This window comes from Zootoca vivipara, chromosome 15, assembly GCF_965207765.1.
Source record: "Zootoca vivipara chromosome 15, rZooViv2.hap1.1, whole genome shotgun sequence".
NCBI classification, from domain to species: Eukaryota; Metazoa; Chordata; class Lepidosauria; order Squamata; family Lacertidae; genus Zootoca; species Zootoca vivipara.
In genome coordinates this window covers 35080829-35099753 of record NC_142598.1, presented here as the reverse complement: position 1 = coordinate 35099753, position 18925 = coordinate 35080829, and the positions used below count along the sequence as shown (strand labels likewise).

At 47.1% G+C, this 18925-nt stretch overlaps 1 protein-coding gene across 2 annotated transcripts; it reads right to left on the bottom strand.

Moving 5' to 3' along the window:
- Positions 1–5350: 5350 nt before the first annotated feature.
- On the bottom strand, positions 5351–18775 carry AK3 (adenylate kinase 3). Of its 2 annotated transcripts, XM_060269245.2 has the most exons (5): positions 18433–18775; positions 11630–11749; positions 10423–10595; positions 7881–7999; positions 5351–5769 (listed from the first exon to the last, which is right to left on the bottom strand). In XM_060269245.2, exons 1-5 carry the CDS (start codon positions 18584–18586, stop codon positions 5646–5648), a joined length of 690 nt encoding a protein of 229 aa, XP_060125228.2. In that variant the 5' UTR covers positions 18587–18775; the 3' UTR covers positions 5351–5645. The 2 variants fall into 2 exon arrangements, with proteins under 2 accessions (XP_060125228.2, XP_088514848.1); XM_088658722.1 differs by lacking the exon at positions 11630–11749 and having other exon boundaries at positions 18433–18690.
- Between the last annotated feature and the right edge of the window lie 150 nt (positions 18776–18925).

Below are 18925 nucleotides of genomic sequence, written 5' to 3'. Positions count from 1 at the left end.
GAGAACCTGCATAACCGTACAGAGTGGGTAGCATGAAACCCGCCACCCCATGTCTCTTCCTTTACTCTTCCAGTATGAATTTTTCTGTAAATTGCACTAGACTTGAAAATGATCAGAATTATGCCAGTGTTTCAAGCATGTGCGTCCATCAGCAAGGCTTCCACATTTCACTTTCCTGGGATTTCTAGTGGCATTGTAGTTCCAAGTGTCAAATGGGGTGGGGAATATGGGATAAATACGTTTGTTTGTATTAACATCGCCAATTCAAAACTGAAATGTTCATTGAAACCAAGACAGCTTCCATAGAAGTGTGCTTAGCATTCTTGTCTTAGGGCTGTTTCATGCTGAAGTCAACTTGGATTTGTTGTCAAGCGCACTCAAAAAGCTCTGGATATCATTGTTGTTCTTTAGTCGTTTAGTTGTGTCCGACTCTTCGTGACCCCATGGACCAGAGCACGCCAGGCACTCCTGTCTTCCACTGCCTCCCGCAGTTTGGTCAAACTCATGTTGGTAGCTTCGAGAACACTGTCCAAGCATCTCATCCTCTGTGGTCCCCTTCTCCTTATGCCCTCCATCTTTCCCAACATCAGGGTCTTTTCCAGGGAGTCTTCTCTTCTCATGAGGTGGCGCTAATGATACTGAATATCATTACTTCAGGACAAATGTAGGGGCATGGTACGTGGGCAGGCAACTGTGTTTCTGTTGCATTCAGCTGAAAACAGGAACATAAGCTTCAAACACAATGTGTGAAACGGCCCTTAAGCAACAGTATTCTGAATCTGGCCTTCTCTCAACATTCAAGAATCAGTAGAAAAGATTGGGCCAAGTTAAAAGAAACAGGGCAGCAAAAACGGGTGGTGGGTGATGTTTGATCTGACCCCGCCGCCACTATTATATGTAAACTGGAATCGAATGCCTATTTGACCACTTTTCTAGTTTTCTCACAATGCTGTTGAGAAAGGGGTTGTAAATACTTTGATGCTAGAGGGGCAAAAGCATCACGGGGCGAAACCGGACATATTGTACCCAACCTTCATTTGCAAAACAGAAAGGAAATAATTACAGGTAGATAGCCGTGTTGGTCTGAGTTGAAACAAAATAAAAAAATTCCTTCAGTAGCACCTTAAAGACCAACTAAGTTTTTATTTTGGTATGAGCTTTCGTGTGCATGCACACTTCATCAGATACTTCATCAGGAAATAAGACACTGGTTGTTAAAAGTAAGCTACAGTACTGCTTTCATTCGTCCAAAGCAAGTTTTATTAAGCGGTACAGCAAAACCTCTTAACATTTTTCCAGTGGTCTGTGGAAGGTTTGACAAGCCCTGTTCTCGGCAATACAGTTTGGCTTTGTAACGTCATTAAAGAAGCAGATAACTCGAAAGCCTTAATAGGAGAACAATGCGACAAAATATTGCTTCACAGTAAGACTGTCTCGTCCGAGTTTTGAAAATAAAACACAACTTGCTGTTAATAACGTGTACTTTTGCTGCAATGCGTGTTTCATTTGATAGCAAACTTTTAAGCTCTATTGAGGTCTGTGTGCCTGTGATGGACGGGGCAAAGGAAGGTGGAGCGACACATGTAACTTCCTTTTGTGCTTTGCATGGGCTGCACACACACACACACACACAATGAACCAGTACAACCCATAGTTCAAGGATACAGCACTCAAAGAGGGTGTGGAGCCAACCAAGGAGGAGTTGGGAGAGGTGTTGAGAGAAAGGGCATAGTATGGGGGGGATCAGGGGAGGTGCACAAATTTATGGGGGCCATGAACCGGGTGCACCCACACAGAGATCCTCATCCTCCCCCCCTTCTGCCAGGGGTCTCTAAGCCTCACCGCCGTGTCCCTGGCTCCCTTGCTGAATGGCTTTCCAGCCACTGCTTGCTCGGATGCTGAGCAGGCACGAACAGAAGGAAGTGGGGACGGTGCAGCCCCAGCGTGGGCCCGGCCTATCGCTTCTTTCCGCAGGCATTGCAGGAATTTGTCCACAAAGGGCTGTGTCAGCTGGCTGGGCTCCCCCTGTGTGGTGGGCAAGCGGTGCTGCACAATCCCGCTTGGCTTTGGTGGCGAGGGCTGGGCTGGCACGGCGGGCTCCATTCACCCTCTGTGTCCTCCCCTACCAGGTGTATACCCCGGGCACCAGCAAATGCTGCTATGCCACTTCTGGAGGGTGCATTTGGTCTCTGTGCCTGAAGTCCCTTACCCCTTTTCTGGCAGGTTGGAAGCAATTTACGTGACCTACGGAAAGTCTTCAAACCAGCAAGGGTCCATCCGTTTTGGTTTGGGGTGATGGGCTCAACCAGTGGGGGCTGCTGACTCTGCAGCTACTTCATTGTCTAGTGCTGGCCCTGGGGGGCTGCCCTCCACAGCTGGCAGCATTCCCCTGGTATGTGGGGTGTGCATCAGTTCAACAAAGGGCCATTCTGAAAGGCAGCAGATTCTGGCTCCCTGCCATTTGGAAAGTTGGGGCTCCTTTGCCCTTCCTTACTCATCCCTCTGCATACATATTTTTGTGGGGTGGAAAGTTCAAAGTACAGGAGAATGAAACAGCGAGTCTGATGGTGTGATGCAAGTAGGAGGATTGCAGCAATGCGGGCTGGTGAAGCAAGCTGCGTGTGTGCATGCAACACACACGAGACAACAGCAACACGAGCAAACTGGCCTGGTGTTGCGGCAGAATTCACTGTGCAAACAAAACGAAAGACACTCTAATCTGGACTAATTCTCAAAGTAGCGTACAAATGCTGAACTCTACAAGACAATGTGTCGGAGATATAATCCTATATAATAAAGTCCAAGTGTCTCTGCGTCCAGATTTCCCGTGTGTCCCTGGGTTACTGCGCATGGCCCCCAGGGACACAGGGATTGGACAGCAGAGACTGGACGCACACACACACACACGCTCTCCCCCCCCACCTACCGTTTCCCTGCGGCTGCCAACCGCCGCTCCTGGCTGGACTGAGCATTGGCGGGGGGGAGCGCGCACGTGTGTGCGTCCAGCAAGGACAGGTCCCGGGGTTCGGAGAAGCGCTGCGCAAGCGCTTCTCCGAACCCCGGGATGCCTCCTTCCTGTCCGCGGCTTGGGGAGAGGAACGGAGGAGGAGAAAGCAGCGCTTTCTTCTCCTCCGTTCCTGTCCTCTTGCCGCCGACAGCAAGGACAGGTCCCAGGGTTCGGAGAAGCGCTGCGCAAGCGCTTCTCCGAACCCCAGGATGTTCTAGCGCCCGTTATTGAACAGGCTGAAATACACTAGTAGTAATATAATAATGATGATTTTGTTATTTATACTCTGCCCATCTGATGGTCACATTGCAAGGTGATGCAGCAATGCTGCTAAGTCCTTACTATAGAAGGTTTTTATAATGAGACGCAGGTGGCGCTGTGGGTTATTGGGACGCAGGTGGCGCTGTGGGTTAAACCACAGAGCCTAGGGCTTGCTGATCAGAAGGTTGGCGATTCGAATCCCTGCGACGGGGTGAGCTCCCATTGCTCTGTCCCAGCTCCTGCCAACCTAGCAGTTCGAAAGCAAGTAGATAAATAGGGACCGCTACAGCGGGAAGGTAAACGGCGTTTCCATGTGCTGCTCTGGTTCGCCAGAAGCGGCTTTGTCATGCTGGCCACATGACCTGGAAGCTGTACGCCGGCTCCCTCGGCCAATAATGCAAGATGAGCGCCGCAACCCCAGAGTCGGTCACGACTGGACCTAATGGTCAGGGGTGCCTTTACCCTTTACCTTTATAATGAGAAAAGTATTTAGATTCAGAGTAGCAAAGCCCAGTCCTGACTTTTGAGTAAGAAGTAAGAAGTTGTAAGAATTCCTTTTTCCCCCTGGACCGTTGAACACCTTGGACTGATAGTGCCAGTTGTAACCACACCTGGCTGCAGATAGCTTGGCCATAATGACCCGCCCTGTGGCAACGCCTTGTTTAGACAGCAACACCTCGTACAGTACATGGAAACTGCAGCGGCTTCCAAACAGGGACGCAAGAATATTAACTGGAGCTGAGCATTATTTGACCATGCCAGCTCTTCTGCGGTCGCACTGGCTTCTTTGTTCTGGTTCTCTAGCTATGGAGTAGCCCCCCCCCCCGAGATGTGGCCGGGCAAGCCTCTCTCCAGTATTTTGGCCACGAGATGAAGACCTTCCTAGTCACCTATGCTTTTTAATTGGGCTATTAAAACTAATCTTTGGTGTTGGGCGCTTTCAGTACAAGGTGTCAACTGTTGGTGCTGTATCTGTTAGGAGGAAAGGTGTGGTTTTTTGCAATTTTATTGCTTATTGACTTTAATTAGGGCCTATGGTATTTTTACTATCTTCGTAAGCAACCCAGAGAATACAGGTGAAACTCGGAAAATTAGAATATCTTTGAAAAGTGCATTTCAGTAATGCAACATCATCATCATTATTATTATTATTATTATTATTATTATTATTATTATTATTATTATTATTATTACAAAGGCTTTCTTTTGGAAATGCCACAGTAATAAAACAAATAGTTACAATAATACAAAAATAGACATTACTATTAAAGGTAAAGGGACCCATGACCATTAGGTCCAGTCGTGACCGACTCTGGGGTTGCGCGCTCATCTCGCATTATTGGCCGAGGGAGCCGGCGTATAGCTTCCAGGTCATGTGGCCAGCATGACAAAGCCGCTTCTGGCGAACCAGAGCAGCACACGGAAACGCCGTTTACCTTCCCGCTGCAGTGGTACCTATTTATCTACTTGCACTTTGACGTGCTTTTGAACTGCTAGGTGGGCAGGAGCTGGGACCGAGCAACGGGAGCTCACCTCGTCGCGGGGATTCGAACCACCGACCTTCTGATCAGCAAGCCCTAGGCTCTGTGGTTTAACCCACAGCGCCACCTGCGTTTAACCCACATCGCTATTACATTTCATTAATTACATTCCACTTATAATTGACCCGCCTAACGACAAATAATTACAATTACAACAAATAAAGGCTTGACATATCTTGCTTTGCATGTGATGCATCTATCTCATATATTGGTTTCACCTTTTAAGTTGTGTTACTGAAATAAATGCACTTTTCGACGATATTCTAATTTCCCAAGTTTCACCTGTAGTTACTGCTGTGTGGCCATACGAAATTTATAATAAATAAGAATATAGGTGGCTTGTACTGAAATTCCCAAAGGGCATCGAGAGGATTACTCTTTCCCAAAAGCCACATTCCCCATCACTATGGTAGAGTCCAAAACAGAAAGCCTTAATGTTTTTACGGAAATCACATGCGTGGACACATTGGGTAAAAACAGCATCCTTCATTTTTCAGATCAGAACCCTCCTTTTGACAAACCGTGAGATCCTTCGGCTGTATTTTGTTAAAAATCAATTTAATATTAAATTACTTTTACAAAATGCAGGTCCATCTAATACAAAATTAGCACTTTTAAAATCAACATACCAGGGGACAAAAATAAAATAAAATACTAGATTTACAAACGTGGACGTTTCTTGAGATTTCAAGTCGGCTATTTGTCATTGCGGGCACATTCTATTTGTAGCAACAACCAGGTCTCCATGAGTCTACTGTTGATTATACAATATATTTCTGGAAGCTTAGCCAAAGGCCACCAGCTTCTATCATGTCAGTACAGTAATGGATCTTCCTTCATCTGTAGGTACACGCTTCCTTCTGGCTGATATCAGGCAGCTTGGTTTGAAGGAAACGATGAATGTGGGGCCATATCTTGTTGGTCTCTGTTCCCGAGAAAGATTCCAACACGCCTTTCCGGCTACAGAAAAGAGATACATGAGTCATGTTTGTCCAGTGTTATTCTAAGGTTTCAAATATAGTATTAATATTCATAAATGCACACTTATCTAAATATATAAACCATGTATAGTACAGGAGAGCAATCCTGTAGCCATTTTGACTCTCCCAATGACCTCAAATATTCCTCTGCAGTAAGGGAGGCAAATGGAGGAAGCCTTCCCATCATACCTGCCAAGTTCCGGCCTGAGAAATAAGGGACTGGACCGGAAGTAGCAGACCGGAAGTAGCGCTGCCGCCATTTTGGAACTGGGCAAAGCAGCATCAAAAGTCGCTTCTGAGCATGCTCTGCCCAGTTCCAAAATGGCCACCGCGCCAGAAGTCACGCTGCAGCCATTTTGGAACTGGGCAAAGCAGCATCAAAAGTCGCTTCTGAGCATGCTCTGCCCAGTTCCAAAATGGCCACCGCGCCAGAATAAACCGGGGGAAAACAAAAAAATCTGTTTTTTTGGCTGGGGGCAGCTGGAAAAACGGGGGTTTCCCGGGGAATACGGGAGACTTGGCAGCTATGCTTCCCATTGTCTTTTCTCTTACAAATCCTGTCTTAAGGGCATCTTTGTGTATGAATAGGATGAGCCTGTCACCTGGATTCAGGAACTAAAGTATTAACCATCACAAAAGAATGGGCAGGCTGCTCTGGGCAGGCTGCTCAGGTAATGCAATCTGTGACCATTATCAAGTATCCTTACGGACAGGATTTCTGCTGTAGACCACCTCCTATGATGTATGTATGAATGATAATTTTGGGGTGGTCTTTAGCTAAGGGGGTGTCAAAAGTCTTTAAAGGTTCCTCCACACGTTTGTTCAGAGTCTCTCCCTCCTTGGAAGGAGGGGAGGGAACTCTGTTGCAGCAGAAAAATACCCGTATATGCTGGCGTATAAGGCGACTGGGCATATAAGAGGACCCCCTAATTTTCAAGTTAAAATATAGAGTTTGGGATATTCTCAATATTTTATGTACTTGCGATTTCTGGCGCAGCGGGGACTCGCCGAGCGACGCCGGTATCACGTCTTCGCAGCCGCAGAAGAGATTTCTGGCGCTGCGGACATTTTGGATATGGGCAGCACTGCCCATATCCAAAATGTCTGCAGCGCCAGAAATCACTTCTGAGAATGTGCAGGCATGAGGACGTGCTCAGAAGCGATTTCTGGCACTGCTCGGCGAGTTCCTGGTTTAGCGCAGTGCGCAGGGGACTTGTCGAGCGGGCAGTACCCGGCGTATAAGACGACCCCCGAATTTTGAGACGATTTCCCGGGGTTAAAAAGTCGTCTTATACGCCAGAATATACGGTAAATATCTGCCTTGCTTGCCACTGGTTCCAGCCTCCATCCATTTTTCTCTGACCGATCATGACTTAGGGGACTCACATTCCCAGGGGGAGCTGGGCAGCAAAAGCCAAACCCCAATTTTTATATCACCAGTGACAGTTCTTCTTTCAAGTCTCGGAGGTCTTTTTGTTTTAAATATTTTTATTGAACAAAAAAGAATTTTTAAACAATACATAACCAATTACAATTGCCTCCCCCTTTTTCCCCTCCCACCCTGACTTCCCTCATCTCCCCTCTCTGATTTGTTTACACATCTTGTTTTCTGCATGTTGATAAATTGTACATATCATTACATTAGCTATCAAATGTTCTACAGTACTAATAAATTGTGGGTGTTTATTCAAAACCTGCCAAGGGAGTCCAAATCATTTTGTTGTCTTTTAAAGTAGTTTGTAAAAAGTTCCCATTCTTCCTTAAACTCACGATTGTCCTTCTCACGTAGTTTATATGTTAATTTTGCCACAAGTCTCAGAGGTCTTGGTAGGGCTGCAGAAGGACTCCCTCCCCTATCCAATCTAAGATCTGAAGAGGAAGAAACAAACTAAGGAAATCAGGGTTCTATAACTTGTGGAAATCAGCATGTGTTTCTTGCTGATCCTGCTCAGGAGCTAGCTAGGAGGACTCTCAGCAGCTAGAAGCATCATAAGCTGACCCTGGAGGAGTGAACAACATGGACCACGGGTACCAAACCGTAGGGGAAACAGAGAGAGGGAGAGAAGATGCCTAATGAAATAAGCAGCTTACCGATAATACTCCAGGACAGGTTTGGTTTCAGTTTCGTAAGATTTCAGCCTCTTCATAACCGTTTCTGGTTTGTCGTCATCCCGTTGGACAAGAGGCTCTCCAGTAATATCATCACAACCCTGGTTATGGGAAAGGAGAACTCTCAGGCGCAATGCCATTTCACTCTAGACACACCTGCACACAATTACGCCGTGTTGAGCAGTCATGGCTTCCCCCAAAGTTAATAATAATTTATTATTTATACCCCGCCCATCTGGCTGGGTTTCCCCAGCCACTCTAGGCGGCCTTCAACAAAATATTAAAATTACATTAAAACATCAGTCATTAAAAACTTCCCTCAACAGGGTTGCCTTCAGATGTCTTCTAAAAGTCAGATAGTTGTTTATTTCCTTGACCTCTGATGTGAGGGCGTTCCACAGGGTGGGCACCACTACCGAGAAGGCCCTCTGCCTGGTTCCCTGTAACCTCACTTCTCGCAGGGAGGGAACTGCCAGAAGGACCTCGGAGCTGGACCTCAATGTCCGAGCTGAACACTGGGGGTGGAGACGCTTCTTCAGGTACACTGGGACGAAGCCATTTAGGGAAAGAATGCTGGGAACTGTCATTTGCCTAAGAGAGCTGAAAGTTCTTAGGAGACCTCTGTTCCCCTCACAGGGCTACAATTTCAAGAGTTCCTGGGAAGAGAGATGGATTGTTAAGCCACTCTGGGAACTCTATCTCTGTGAGGGGAACAGGGGGTTTCCTAACAGCGCTCAGCCAGTGTGGCGTAGTGGTTAAGAGCGGTAGACTCGTAATCTGGTGAACCGGGTTCGTGTCTCTGCTCCTCCACATGCAGCTGCTGGGTGACCTTGGGCTAGTCACACTAGCCCAAGTCTGGACACTGATCTCATTCCAGAAAGCAATACCATCAACAAACAAAATATTTTGCCTATAGAGTGGTACCTCGGTTTATGAACACAATTTGTTCCAGAAGTCTGTTCATAAACTGAAGCGTTCATAAACTGAAGCGAACTTTCCCATTGAAAGTAATGGAAAGTGGATTAATCTGTTCCAGACGGTCCGCGGAGTACTTAAACTGAAGCGTTCATAAACTGAAGCGAACTTTCCCATTGAAAGTAATGGAAAGTGGATTAATCCGTTCCAGATGGGTCCGTGGAGTACTCAACCTGAAGCGTACTAACCCGAAGCATGGGTGTAATTGGTTCCGGAAGTCTGTTCATAAACTGAAGCGTTCATAAACTGAAGTGAACTTTCCCATTGAAAGTAATGGAAAGTGAATTAATCCGCTCCAGATGGGTCCACGGCGTTCATAAACCGAAAATTCGTAAACCGAGCTGTTCATAAACCAAGGTTCCACTGTACTATTCAATACATTCAGTTTAACCTATTTATCTTAATAATTCATGCTGTTACTCATATCTCATGTTTTCATCTTTCTATAGTAGTTCTTTCAATACTCAATAAAAGGTCTCCAGTCCTCAAGGAATTTTTCATCATGTTGGTCTCTAATCTTTGTGTTAATCTTGCCAGTTCTGCGTACCCCATCATTGGAACATCTCCCTTTTTTCCACCTTTGGGCATACAATATTTGTGCTGCTGTCATTATATGCATAAATAAGTTAACCAGCTCCTTTGGAACATCATTATCTATAATTCCTATTAAAAAAAGCTTCAGGTTTCTTGGGAATCATCAACTTAAACATCTTTTCCATCTCGTTATATATCATTGCCCAATAGCCCTTATCTTTTTTGCAAGTCCACCACATATTAAAACATGTTCCTCCTCCACATGCAGTTGCTGGGTGACCTTGGGCTAGTCACACTTCTCTGAAGTCTCTCAGCCCCACTCACCTCACAGAGTGTTTGTTGTGGGGTAAGAAGGGAAAGGAGAATGTTAGCCGCTTTGAGACTCCTTCGGGTAGTGATAAAGCGGGATATCAAATCCAAACTCTTCTTCTTCTCAGCACCCATAACAACTCCTGTTCCCAGGGTTCTTTGGAGAAGGCGTGACTATTTAAGTGCCATCAGTCTCCTTTTCTCGAACAGAACATGTTAGTTTACCATTAAGCAATATCCCAATAAGCACTGAGCTTCGGAGAACAAACATACATATAGTTGGTTTATATTAACCAGTAGAACCCATGCAGGGTTGTACCAGGTCATCTGTTTTATAGCAGACTGACAAAGGCACTTACTTACCTGCAGCATCAACAATATTTAGTAATCAGCTAGTTATCACTCTGTTTTCCCAAATAGTACAGATCACAAATATGCTGAGAGATTCTCCCACCTGCAGTTAATAACCCCCAGCAGGAGCGCTGGCAGTTTCAAGCATTCCCAACTAGTAAGAATTATTTTAGATCTACTGCTGCTTGTGGCACAATCATAACCATAAGGAACAGTGGAGATTATTAGTGCATTTGCAAGAAGATACAGGGCAACCCAAGCGTTTAGTCCATTGCTTGAATGGCACACAGAAAAAAGAGGTTGGGGGGGGGATATTTGTCTCTACAGTGCTGGACTAGAAACGAACATCACTCACAGGGACTTTGGGAGGGTTGAATTCAAGGTTGTAGACCCTGCCGCTGGCAGGATGGATCCAGCGGGCAGTGAGTCGTTGCCGGATCGTCTCAAAAGGCACATCCAAGTCAATCACCGTATCTATTGGACACACTTTATCCAGAGCTTCGGCCTGTGGAACAGTCCTAGGGAAACCTGTGACAAAGGAATAAAACGTCCTTGTAGAAATCTCAGGTGCCTTTCTGAAACAGCTGTGCAATCACTCCCGCTCAAGTCTGAGAATTGTGGGGATGTTCAGGGAGGCAGGAGAGGATATATTGTTTATTAATATCCTTCCTAACTTGCGCTAGCAAGTTCCTTTACTTAGCAGAGTTTTACATTCCCCTTTTAAACGCACAGCAGATAGCTGGTTGCAGGCTTGTTTAAACCTCTTAGTATTAGGTTCCTGGTAAGTTCCCTTATATCCCTCTTAAAAGAATAAACACGCCACATTCTTGTGTAAAGTATATAAAAGAAGTTTACTCACATCATCAGTTCACAGTTGGATCCCTGAAGGCAGACTTAGTTACAAAGTATAAACATGTGGGTCTATCCCATATGACTGAGAGCCAACAGAGCATTTCTAGCAAAAAGCAGCTCCAACGACAGAGGAAGTCAAAGAGAGGGAGTGTGCTGCATGATTTGTCCTTCTGTTACCTGGACAGGTAAGGTCACGCCCACCTCTAGTCACATGCAAAAGGAAGTATGTCCCAGCCAGGAGGAAACAGGAAGTTTTTGACTGGCGGGACCAAACATTTCCCCAGGAATGTTGTACTTGACTACTACTTATGTATCACATCCCACAAGAATCAGGAACATAGGAAGCTGCTGTCTACTGCAGGCCTAGGCAAACCCGGCCCTCCAGATGTTTTGGGACTACAATTCCCATCATCCCTGACCACTGGTCCTGTTAGCTAGAGATGATGGGAGTTGTAGTTCCAAAACATCTGGAGGGCCGAGCATCGGTTTGGGTCGATATATTGATATCACCCAGCCCTACCAGGAGATGCTGAGGATTCAACCAGAGACCTTCTGACTGCAAACCAGAGGTTTTACCACTGAGCCGCAGCCCTTATGTCTGCCCCAAACGTTCCAGAATTCCTCTCCACTTCATAGTTTCCATCCACGCAAGGATGGGCGGGAGAGCACTTTCCACAGCCCTGCCAGAGATGCTACTGTCCAATTCTCACCATCCAACAACACACTGTTTCGCTCCAGGTTTTTCAGTTCACTGAGCATCAGCCGCGTGATAATGTCATCAGGAATCAGCTGGCCTTGATCAATATAGGACTTCGCAAGGATACCAATTTCTATGGAAGTAAACAACAACAACAAAAGTCATTGGAACACTACGTGGGACAACACAACTTGCCCAAAGTTGTTTCTGAGTTTTCTGCTTCTCATTTGAAGCACTTGTAGAGAAATATCAGGGAAGAGAAGTCACTTCTAGAGAGTCAGCCAGGAGGTGAGTAAGTACAAGCTCAACAAACCTCTTGCAAACATTATACACACGGTTTTCAAAATAATTACAGTAGTCCTAATTAATTCTTCATCTTTCCCGTCTTCCATGCCAGACGTCGTTGAGTCAAAGTAGCATGGTTGATATTTTTAAAACCAAATTAAAGGAAAAGGTGACATGGGAGAAATTTTGAGGAATATCTGCTCAGGTTTTCTCAACAAAATCTCCCATCTCCCAAACTCTTCAAGCCCACCATTGAGCCCAACAGTCTCAACACTTTCAACCTAGTTTCTGCAACCAGCGTTCGGCAAACTGTGTGTCATATCTGCCTTGCCTTCCCCCTCCATCCATGGTGCGGGTTTAACTTTACCCCACTTCAGTTGTAAACTCCTAGGGGAATTGCCTATAAAATTACTGGGCACACCGGGAAGGGATATCAATCAGCATAGTCAGGCATGTTGGCCTTCCGAGTGTCAATACAAGTGAATGTTTAACTTGCATGAACTTGCGAAGAAGGGTGGCAACATTTATTTGAACAGGGCTAGATGCCTGCTGTGGCGGAATGGTGCCTGATGATGATTCTGGTTCATCATGGGTTAATCCCTCACTCCCATTCTAGACAAGTGTTCCCTGAGAGGCGGAGCTTGGGGGGGCATTCTAAATGGCAGTTGGGAGTTGGGGATTGACAGTTGGGAGTTAGGGAGTTGGTAGAGGGTAGAGTGTTAAAGAGGGATGCAGGAGCTGTATGAAGAAAACTGTGTTAAATAAAAAAAGAAGATATGTGCTTTTAAGAACCAAAGAAACTCATGTTTATAAGTTAAATAATAAAGTTAAATGTGCTTAAATGTTCACTGACTCGGCAGTGTCTCGGTACCTTCAGAGGTGTGACAAAGAGGGGAGAACAAAGCTTTCCTGGGGAAGAGGAAACTGTTTGCTGTTTCTCCTGTCATACAAAGGGCTGGTTAGCGAAGCCGAAGGAGCCACATAGTTGCCTAAGGGAGAGGCACACTGTAGCAGTAGGGATCCCAGGGAGGGAGACCCCACTGGTGGCCATAGGTTTCGAATGCAGAGCCTGAGGTACTCTGGAGACAAGTCCAATTTGGACTCTGGAGGTTTTTTTCTCCTGTTTGTGGAGAAGCACAGGGAGAGCCTCTGAGGTTAAAGCAGTGAGGTGGGGGATCCATCACACCTGCTATTCAGCACCACATGAGATTTGAACTAGCAAGAGCAGAGGGAAAGGGCGAGAGTTCGCATGCAGGATTACGCCCAACCAAGGCTTGCTGCAAATGAGGTTGGTGTTATGTCTGAATCTGGGCTCATGCTTTGTTTCCTGCAAACAAGACCATGAGCAGTAAGCCAAGAGCAGCCCTCTTTGTTTGTTTGTTTGCAGCAAGACAAACCACGAGCTTGCTTTGGGATGCAACACAAAGCCAAACCATGGCTTAGCTCCTGGCAGCACGAGGAAACGGAAGGTGTAAATAGGTGAATAAACCATATTTCTTAAAGCAGCACAGTCTCCACCGTTTCTTCTATTCTCCAAAGGGGTACAGACCCTGTTTGGGTGCCTGAGACCCCAAGGACTTTTTGCTACCACTTGGCAGAGAGAAGGGCAGGCATCAGACATTTGTAACCGTAGACACCAGTCATGCTTGTTTGGCTCAGTGCTACATGCAAAGCAAGCCAACGAGCACCGCTTTAAGCGCAAATCACAAAGCGCTAATAGATCAATGATTGCCATTTTTGTATCCAGCAGACACTCAAGAGTATGAAAGGGATAAGGCAGTAAAATCTGGGGCTTGTATACATCCACAGGGCACGGAACTTTTTGTACTGTATATATCTACATTGCAAGACTGAAACGATCGCAATAACATTTATATTTCACGAACAGTCACTTTTCTTCTCTGTTTTGTTAATTATTGTTTCTTTGTTGCATTGCGTACATGTTTTGAATGGTAATACTACTACTAATAATAATACAAATAAAAATATATTTTAAAAAAGGTGCTGCTTCACCCTTAGTACAGAAAGGGAAAATAACACACAGTGCAATTAAAAAACCATCTCAGGCTTATTTTCCATGCTGCACAAAACCCTGGTCTTTCTAAAGTAGATTATAAACTGCCTCAGCACCTCAGAAACACAGCAACTAGCTAACCAGTGTGCTTTCAAAATAGTTACTGGAGAGACAGGTTCAAGTCCTGAAACCTGACATACTAGAGTGGGGGGCTTAAACTTCAGCACTATAATAATAGAATAAAAAAATTCCTTCAGTAGCACCTTAAAGACCAACTAAGTTTTTATTTTGGTATGAGCTTTCGTGTGCATGCACACTTCTTCAGATACACTTGAAACAGAAGAGTCAGACCCTTATGTATATACAGAGGGTGGGGGGGGTGGGGGGTGGGAATGGGTGATGGGCTGATGGGAGTGGTAAACCTGTAGATGGTTGTTAACGACTGATGATGACTGCAATTGGTCCTGCGGGGGGGGGGGGGGAAGCAAGGGCTGAGGCGCTAAACTTCAGCACTATAATAATAGAAGACAGGTATAGCAACACTTAGGAGCCAAAAAAGATAAATGGAATCCCAGAATCAGCACACTTCTGAATGCCCCACACTTACAACAACCAGGACTGCTGTTTCCATGCTCTGCTGAGGAGCTTCTAAGAAGCTTTCAACCAGCTTTTGTTGAAAATTGAATGCTGGGTTAGATTTATATACTGTACTCTCTTTTTTTTTCCTGCCACCTGGTCCTCAAAGCAGATTACAACATAGAAGCAACTTTAAATCAATGCATTTTAAAAACAAAAGATAATCACAAAGCTAGCAGTAGCTCTGCAGCAATGTTCCACTTCCATTTTCACAAGATATTTAACAAGAAGAACTCCTGCCTTGGCAGAACAAGCATTACCGTATTTTTCTGCATGTAAGATGCCCCCATGTGTAAGACAACCCCTATATTTTTGAACCCCAAATTAAGAAATCAATTTTTTAAACATCAAACAGAACAACTTTGATCTTTCTGGGGGTAGGTCACCCAAAGTTATTGAGCTTTTTTGGAAACAAAGTTGGCCAAAACTGTTGAGCTTTTTGAGCTTAAATAAATATAATATAAATTATAATATAATATAATATAATATAATATAATATAATATAATATAATTATACGCTGCTCATCTGGCTGGATTTCCCCAGCCACTCTTGGCAGCTTCTAACAACATATTTAAAATACAATAAAACATCAGTCATTAAAAACTTCCCTAAACAGGGCTGCCTTAAGATGTCTTCTGATGGGAGGGCGTTCCACAGGTGGGTGCCACTAAGTTTGGGTTGCCACAAGAGCAGGAGCTTATACAATCACCGTCCATGTATATAACGACCCCCAATTTTTGACTAATTGTTTTAGCAAAAAAATCCAACTTATATGCAGAAAAAAAGACCTGGTACATATTTTATAGGGACCCAGGTGGCACTGTGGGTTAAACCACTGATCAGAAGGTGCTGATCAGAAGGTGGGGCAAGGGTGCTGAACCCAGTGGGGCAAGGGTGCCCCACAGGGGGAGTCCAAAAGGTTAGAAAGTGACACTCTAAAGAGAACGCTGTCGTTTCGTGTACACCCCACGCCCGGCACAGTTTTAACTTTCACCTATTGGCAGGGCCGGATTTAGGTTTGATGAGGCCCTAAGCTACTGAAGGTAATGGGGACCTTTATATGTCCAGCTGTCCTTCGTCAACAACAAGTTTTCACTGTTTTTTATGTTGAAAGGGATGCGGGTGGCACTGTGGGTTAAACCACTGAGCCTAGGGTTTGCCGATCAGAAGGTCGGCGGTTCGAATCCCTGCGATGAGGTGAGCTCCCGTTGCTCGGTCCCTGCTCCTGCCAACCTAGCAGGTCGAAAGCACGTCAAAATGCAAGTAAATGCAAGTAGATAAATAGGTACCACTCCAGCGGGAAGGTAAATGGCATTTCTGTGTGCTGCTCTGGTTCGCCAGAAGCGGCTTTGTCATGCTGGCCACATGACCTGGAAGCTGTATGCCGGCTCCCTCGGCCAATAACGCAACCCCAGAGTCGGTCACAACTGGACCTAATGGTCAGGGGTCCCTTTACCTTTACCTTGAATATATGCTACCGTGTTTCTCCTAAAATAAGACACGTCTTATATTTATTTTTCCGCCAAAAAAACACACAACGGCTTATTTTCAGGGGATGTCTTTTTTTTTTAAGCTTCTTTACTTTTTACCGGTATTAAGCTTTCAGAGAGTTTTGCTGGGTCGGGGCTCAGCGCGGCGCGCACTGCCGCTCTTCCCGGGTCCCGCTCAGTCCTATAGAATAACGTAAGAGCAATCTGAAATTGACAGGAAAGGATTGTCACCTTGTCCTCCGCAGCGCTTTGCCCCACAGCGAGCCCTTCAAGGCGCCACTGCCGCCGCCGCCGCTGGCCACCAGGTGCTGCTGCAGATGCGACGTCGGCTCCTCCTTCCGCCGGCCGCCGCTCATTGTCCTCTTCCGCCGCCGCCACCTCCCTCCCTCCCCGCCGGGCCGCCGCTGGGTCGGGGCTCGAGCGGGAGCCGGTCCCCGCGGCAAGAGGCGGCTGCACGGGAGCCGCTTCGGGGAGCACAGCGCAGTGCGAAGAGCCTGGTGAGAGACAGGTGCGGCTGCAGGTGAAGCCCGGGATCTGCGTGGGCAACTGGGGACGAGCGCCCTGAGCGCTGCGGCGGTAGTGAAGAGGTGCCCGATCAGCCCGCTTCTCAGCTGATCAGACGCCTCTTCGCCACCGCCGCAGCGCTCAGGGCGCTCGTCCCCAGTTGCCCACGCAGATCCCGGGCTTCACCTGCAGCCGCAGCTGTCTCTCACCAGGCTCTTCGCGCTGCGCTGCGCTCCCCGAAGCGGCTCCCACCCCCGGCTTATTTTCGGGGGATGTCTTATATTTATTATACTAATGAAAAGCCTGACATGGCTTATTTTTGAGGACCGTCTTATTTTAGGAGAAACACGGTATATGATACTTTATGGACCTAATATGTATCTAAAGCCATTTGCACTTAACAAATAGGAGCCTACACAACACAAAACACTGTTGCTGTACGCAGGTTTTATTTGTTTTCTATCTTATATTTTGGAAATCTACATCTAGGATTTCCCCCCAAAAGAGAGTGGGCCCCTTCATGGATCACTGCCTTGTCATGATGAAGGGGCTTGAATAACTCCAAGAAACTATGAGCTATGCCATGCAGGGCCACCCAAGATGGACAGGTCATAGCCGAGTGTTTAGACTAAATGTGATCCACCTGGGGAAGGAACTGGCAAACCACTCCAGTATTTTGCCAAGAAAACTCCATGGGCATAAAAAAAGGAAAAGCTTCGAGAAGAAAGTGAGAGTTTCCAAGGCATGCTCTGGGTCATGGGGTCATGGAGAGTCGAACACGACACAACAAAAAAGAGAGCTATAGCTTGTTTAGTTCATATGTAAATCCGGCACTGCCTATTGGGTCAAGCAAGCAGTTTTCAAGGAGGCAGGAGACCACACTATGGCAAAGCCCTGGGGCCCCAGAGGAAAGCAATTCAATTTTTCCACCTGTGCCACAAGGTTGCCTATGTGTCTTTTTGCTCCACAGTGGTGCTTGTGCACCCATGAGTCAAAAGACCCGAGCACAGCCACCGAAACCAACAAACCCGGAATCATAGAGTTGCAGAGTTGGAAGGGAACCCGAGGGTCATCTAGTCCAACCCCCTGCAATGCACTTCTCTCTCCCCTCTTCCTACCATAGCTGCTGGTAGGACAGACCTTTGGGGTTGGGCAAAATATACGGGACAGGTCTGGCAAAATGAAGGACAGGTGGGGTGGAGGGGGATGGGTGGGCTAAAATGACTGTTACCTGGCGCGGAATGGCTTCAAAGCAATCCATTACAAACGGAAGCTCTCAGTAAGGGCAAGCACCCCAACAACACAACAACAACATTGAAAGGAAATCCTCCCCAGCTGCTGAATTTCTGCCTGCCAGAAGGAGGAAAAACGCAGCCAAAAAAGAAAAAAGAAAGAGGGGAAGGAGAGAGAGAGAGAGAGAGAGAGAGAGAGAGAGAGAGAGAGAGAGAGAGAGAGAGAGAGAGAGAGAGAGATTCCTTTTCTCTTCCTCACGGAGTTTGCAAAGGTGCATCCCAGCAATATTGCCAGGGGGCAAAAAGGCAGCGCGGGGGTGGGGGGTCTGTTTGCAAGCGACACATTTGACGTTGGAGGAGCCTTCCTTGCTTTGGGGAACATTCACTCCTAATTTTACAACAGCCCCTGGATGCCCGAGGTCAGGAGTCCCTGGGAAAAGGCGCGAGGTTGTGCCAGCTTGGCCCCGCGACCGTGGGTACCCGGGACCGTGGGAGCCTGAGGTCGTGGGTTCCCTGCAACGTGCATGGCCCTGGCACCGAAATGCGCAGGTGTTCCCGTCCCCTTCGTGGGGGATTTCGTGGGTGCTGGGGCACCCAGGGCCCCGGGGACTTGGCACCTATGATTTGCCCAAGCGATGCCTCCTCCTTCCCTACCGCTCTTGCGGTTCATGTTGTCGCGCAGGATGTCTCCGCTAGAGAGATGCTTGAGCGCGAAGTGCTGCACGATGCGCGCCGACACGGTGCCTTTGCCGGAGCCCGGCGGGCCCATGATCAAGGCGCGCAGCAGCAGCGCCCGCCGCGCCGCCATCGCCCAGCCAAGCGCGCTCCTCCTCCGGCTCGCTCCCCGAGGCTCCTCCGGCTGCCCAGCCAGCGACGCCTTTCCTTCCCCCGCCGGGTGGGCGGCTCCTGCCGCTGCTCCCGCCCCGGAGGCCGGCCTCGCTCGTCGGAAGAGGAGGGCCGCGGAGATGGCGGCGCTCTCCGCCCTCCACGTCGTGCTTCCCTTCCGTTTGCCTTGAAAGAGCAAAAAAACCAACAAACCACAACCCCACCAAAAAAAACCATTTTCTCTCGCTCTCTGCCAGTCTCCCAGTCTTCTCTGCGCAGAGAAAGGACTTACCAGAAGGATCGGAAAGACTGAGGAACCGAA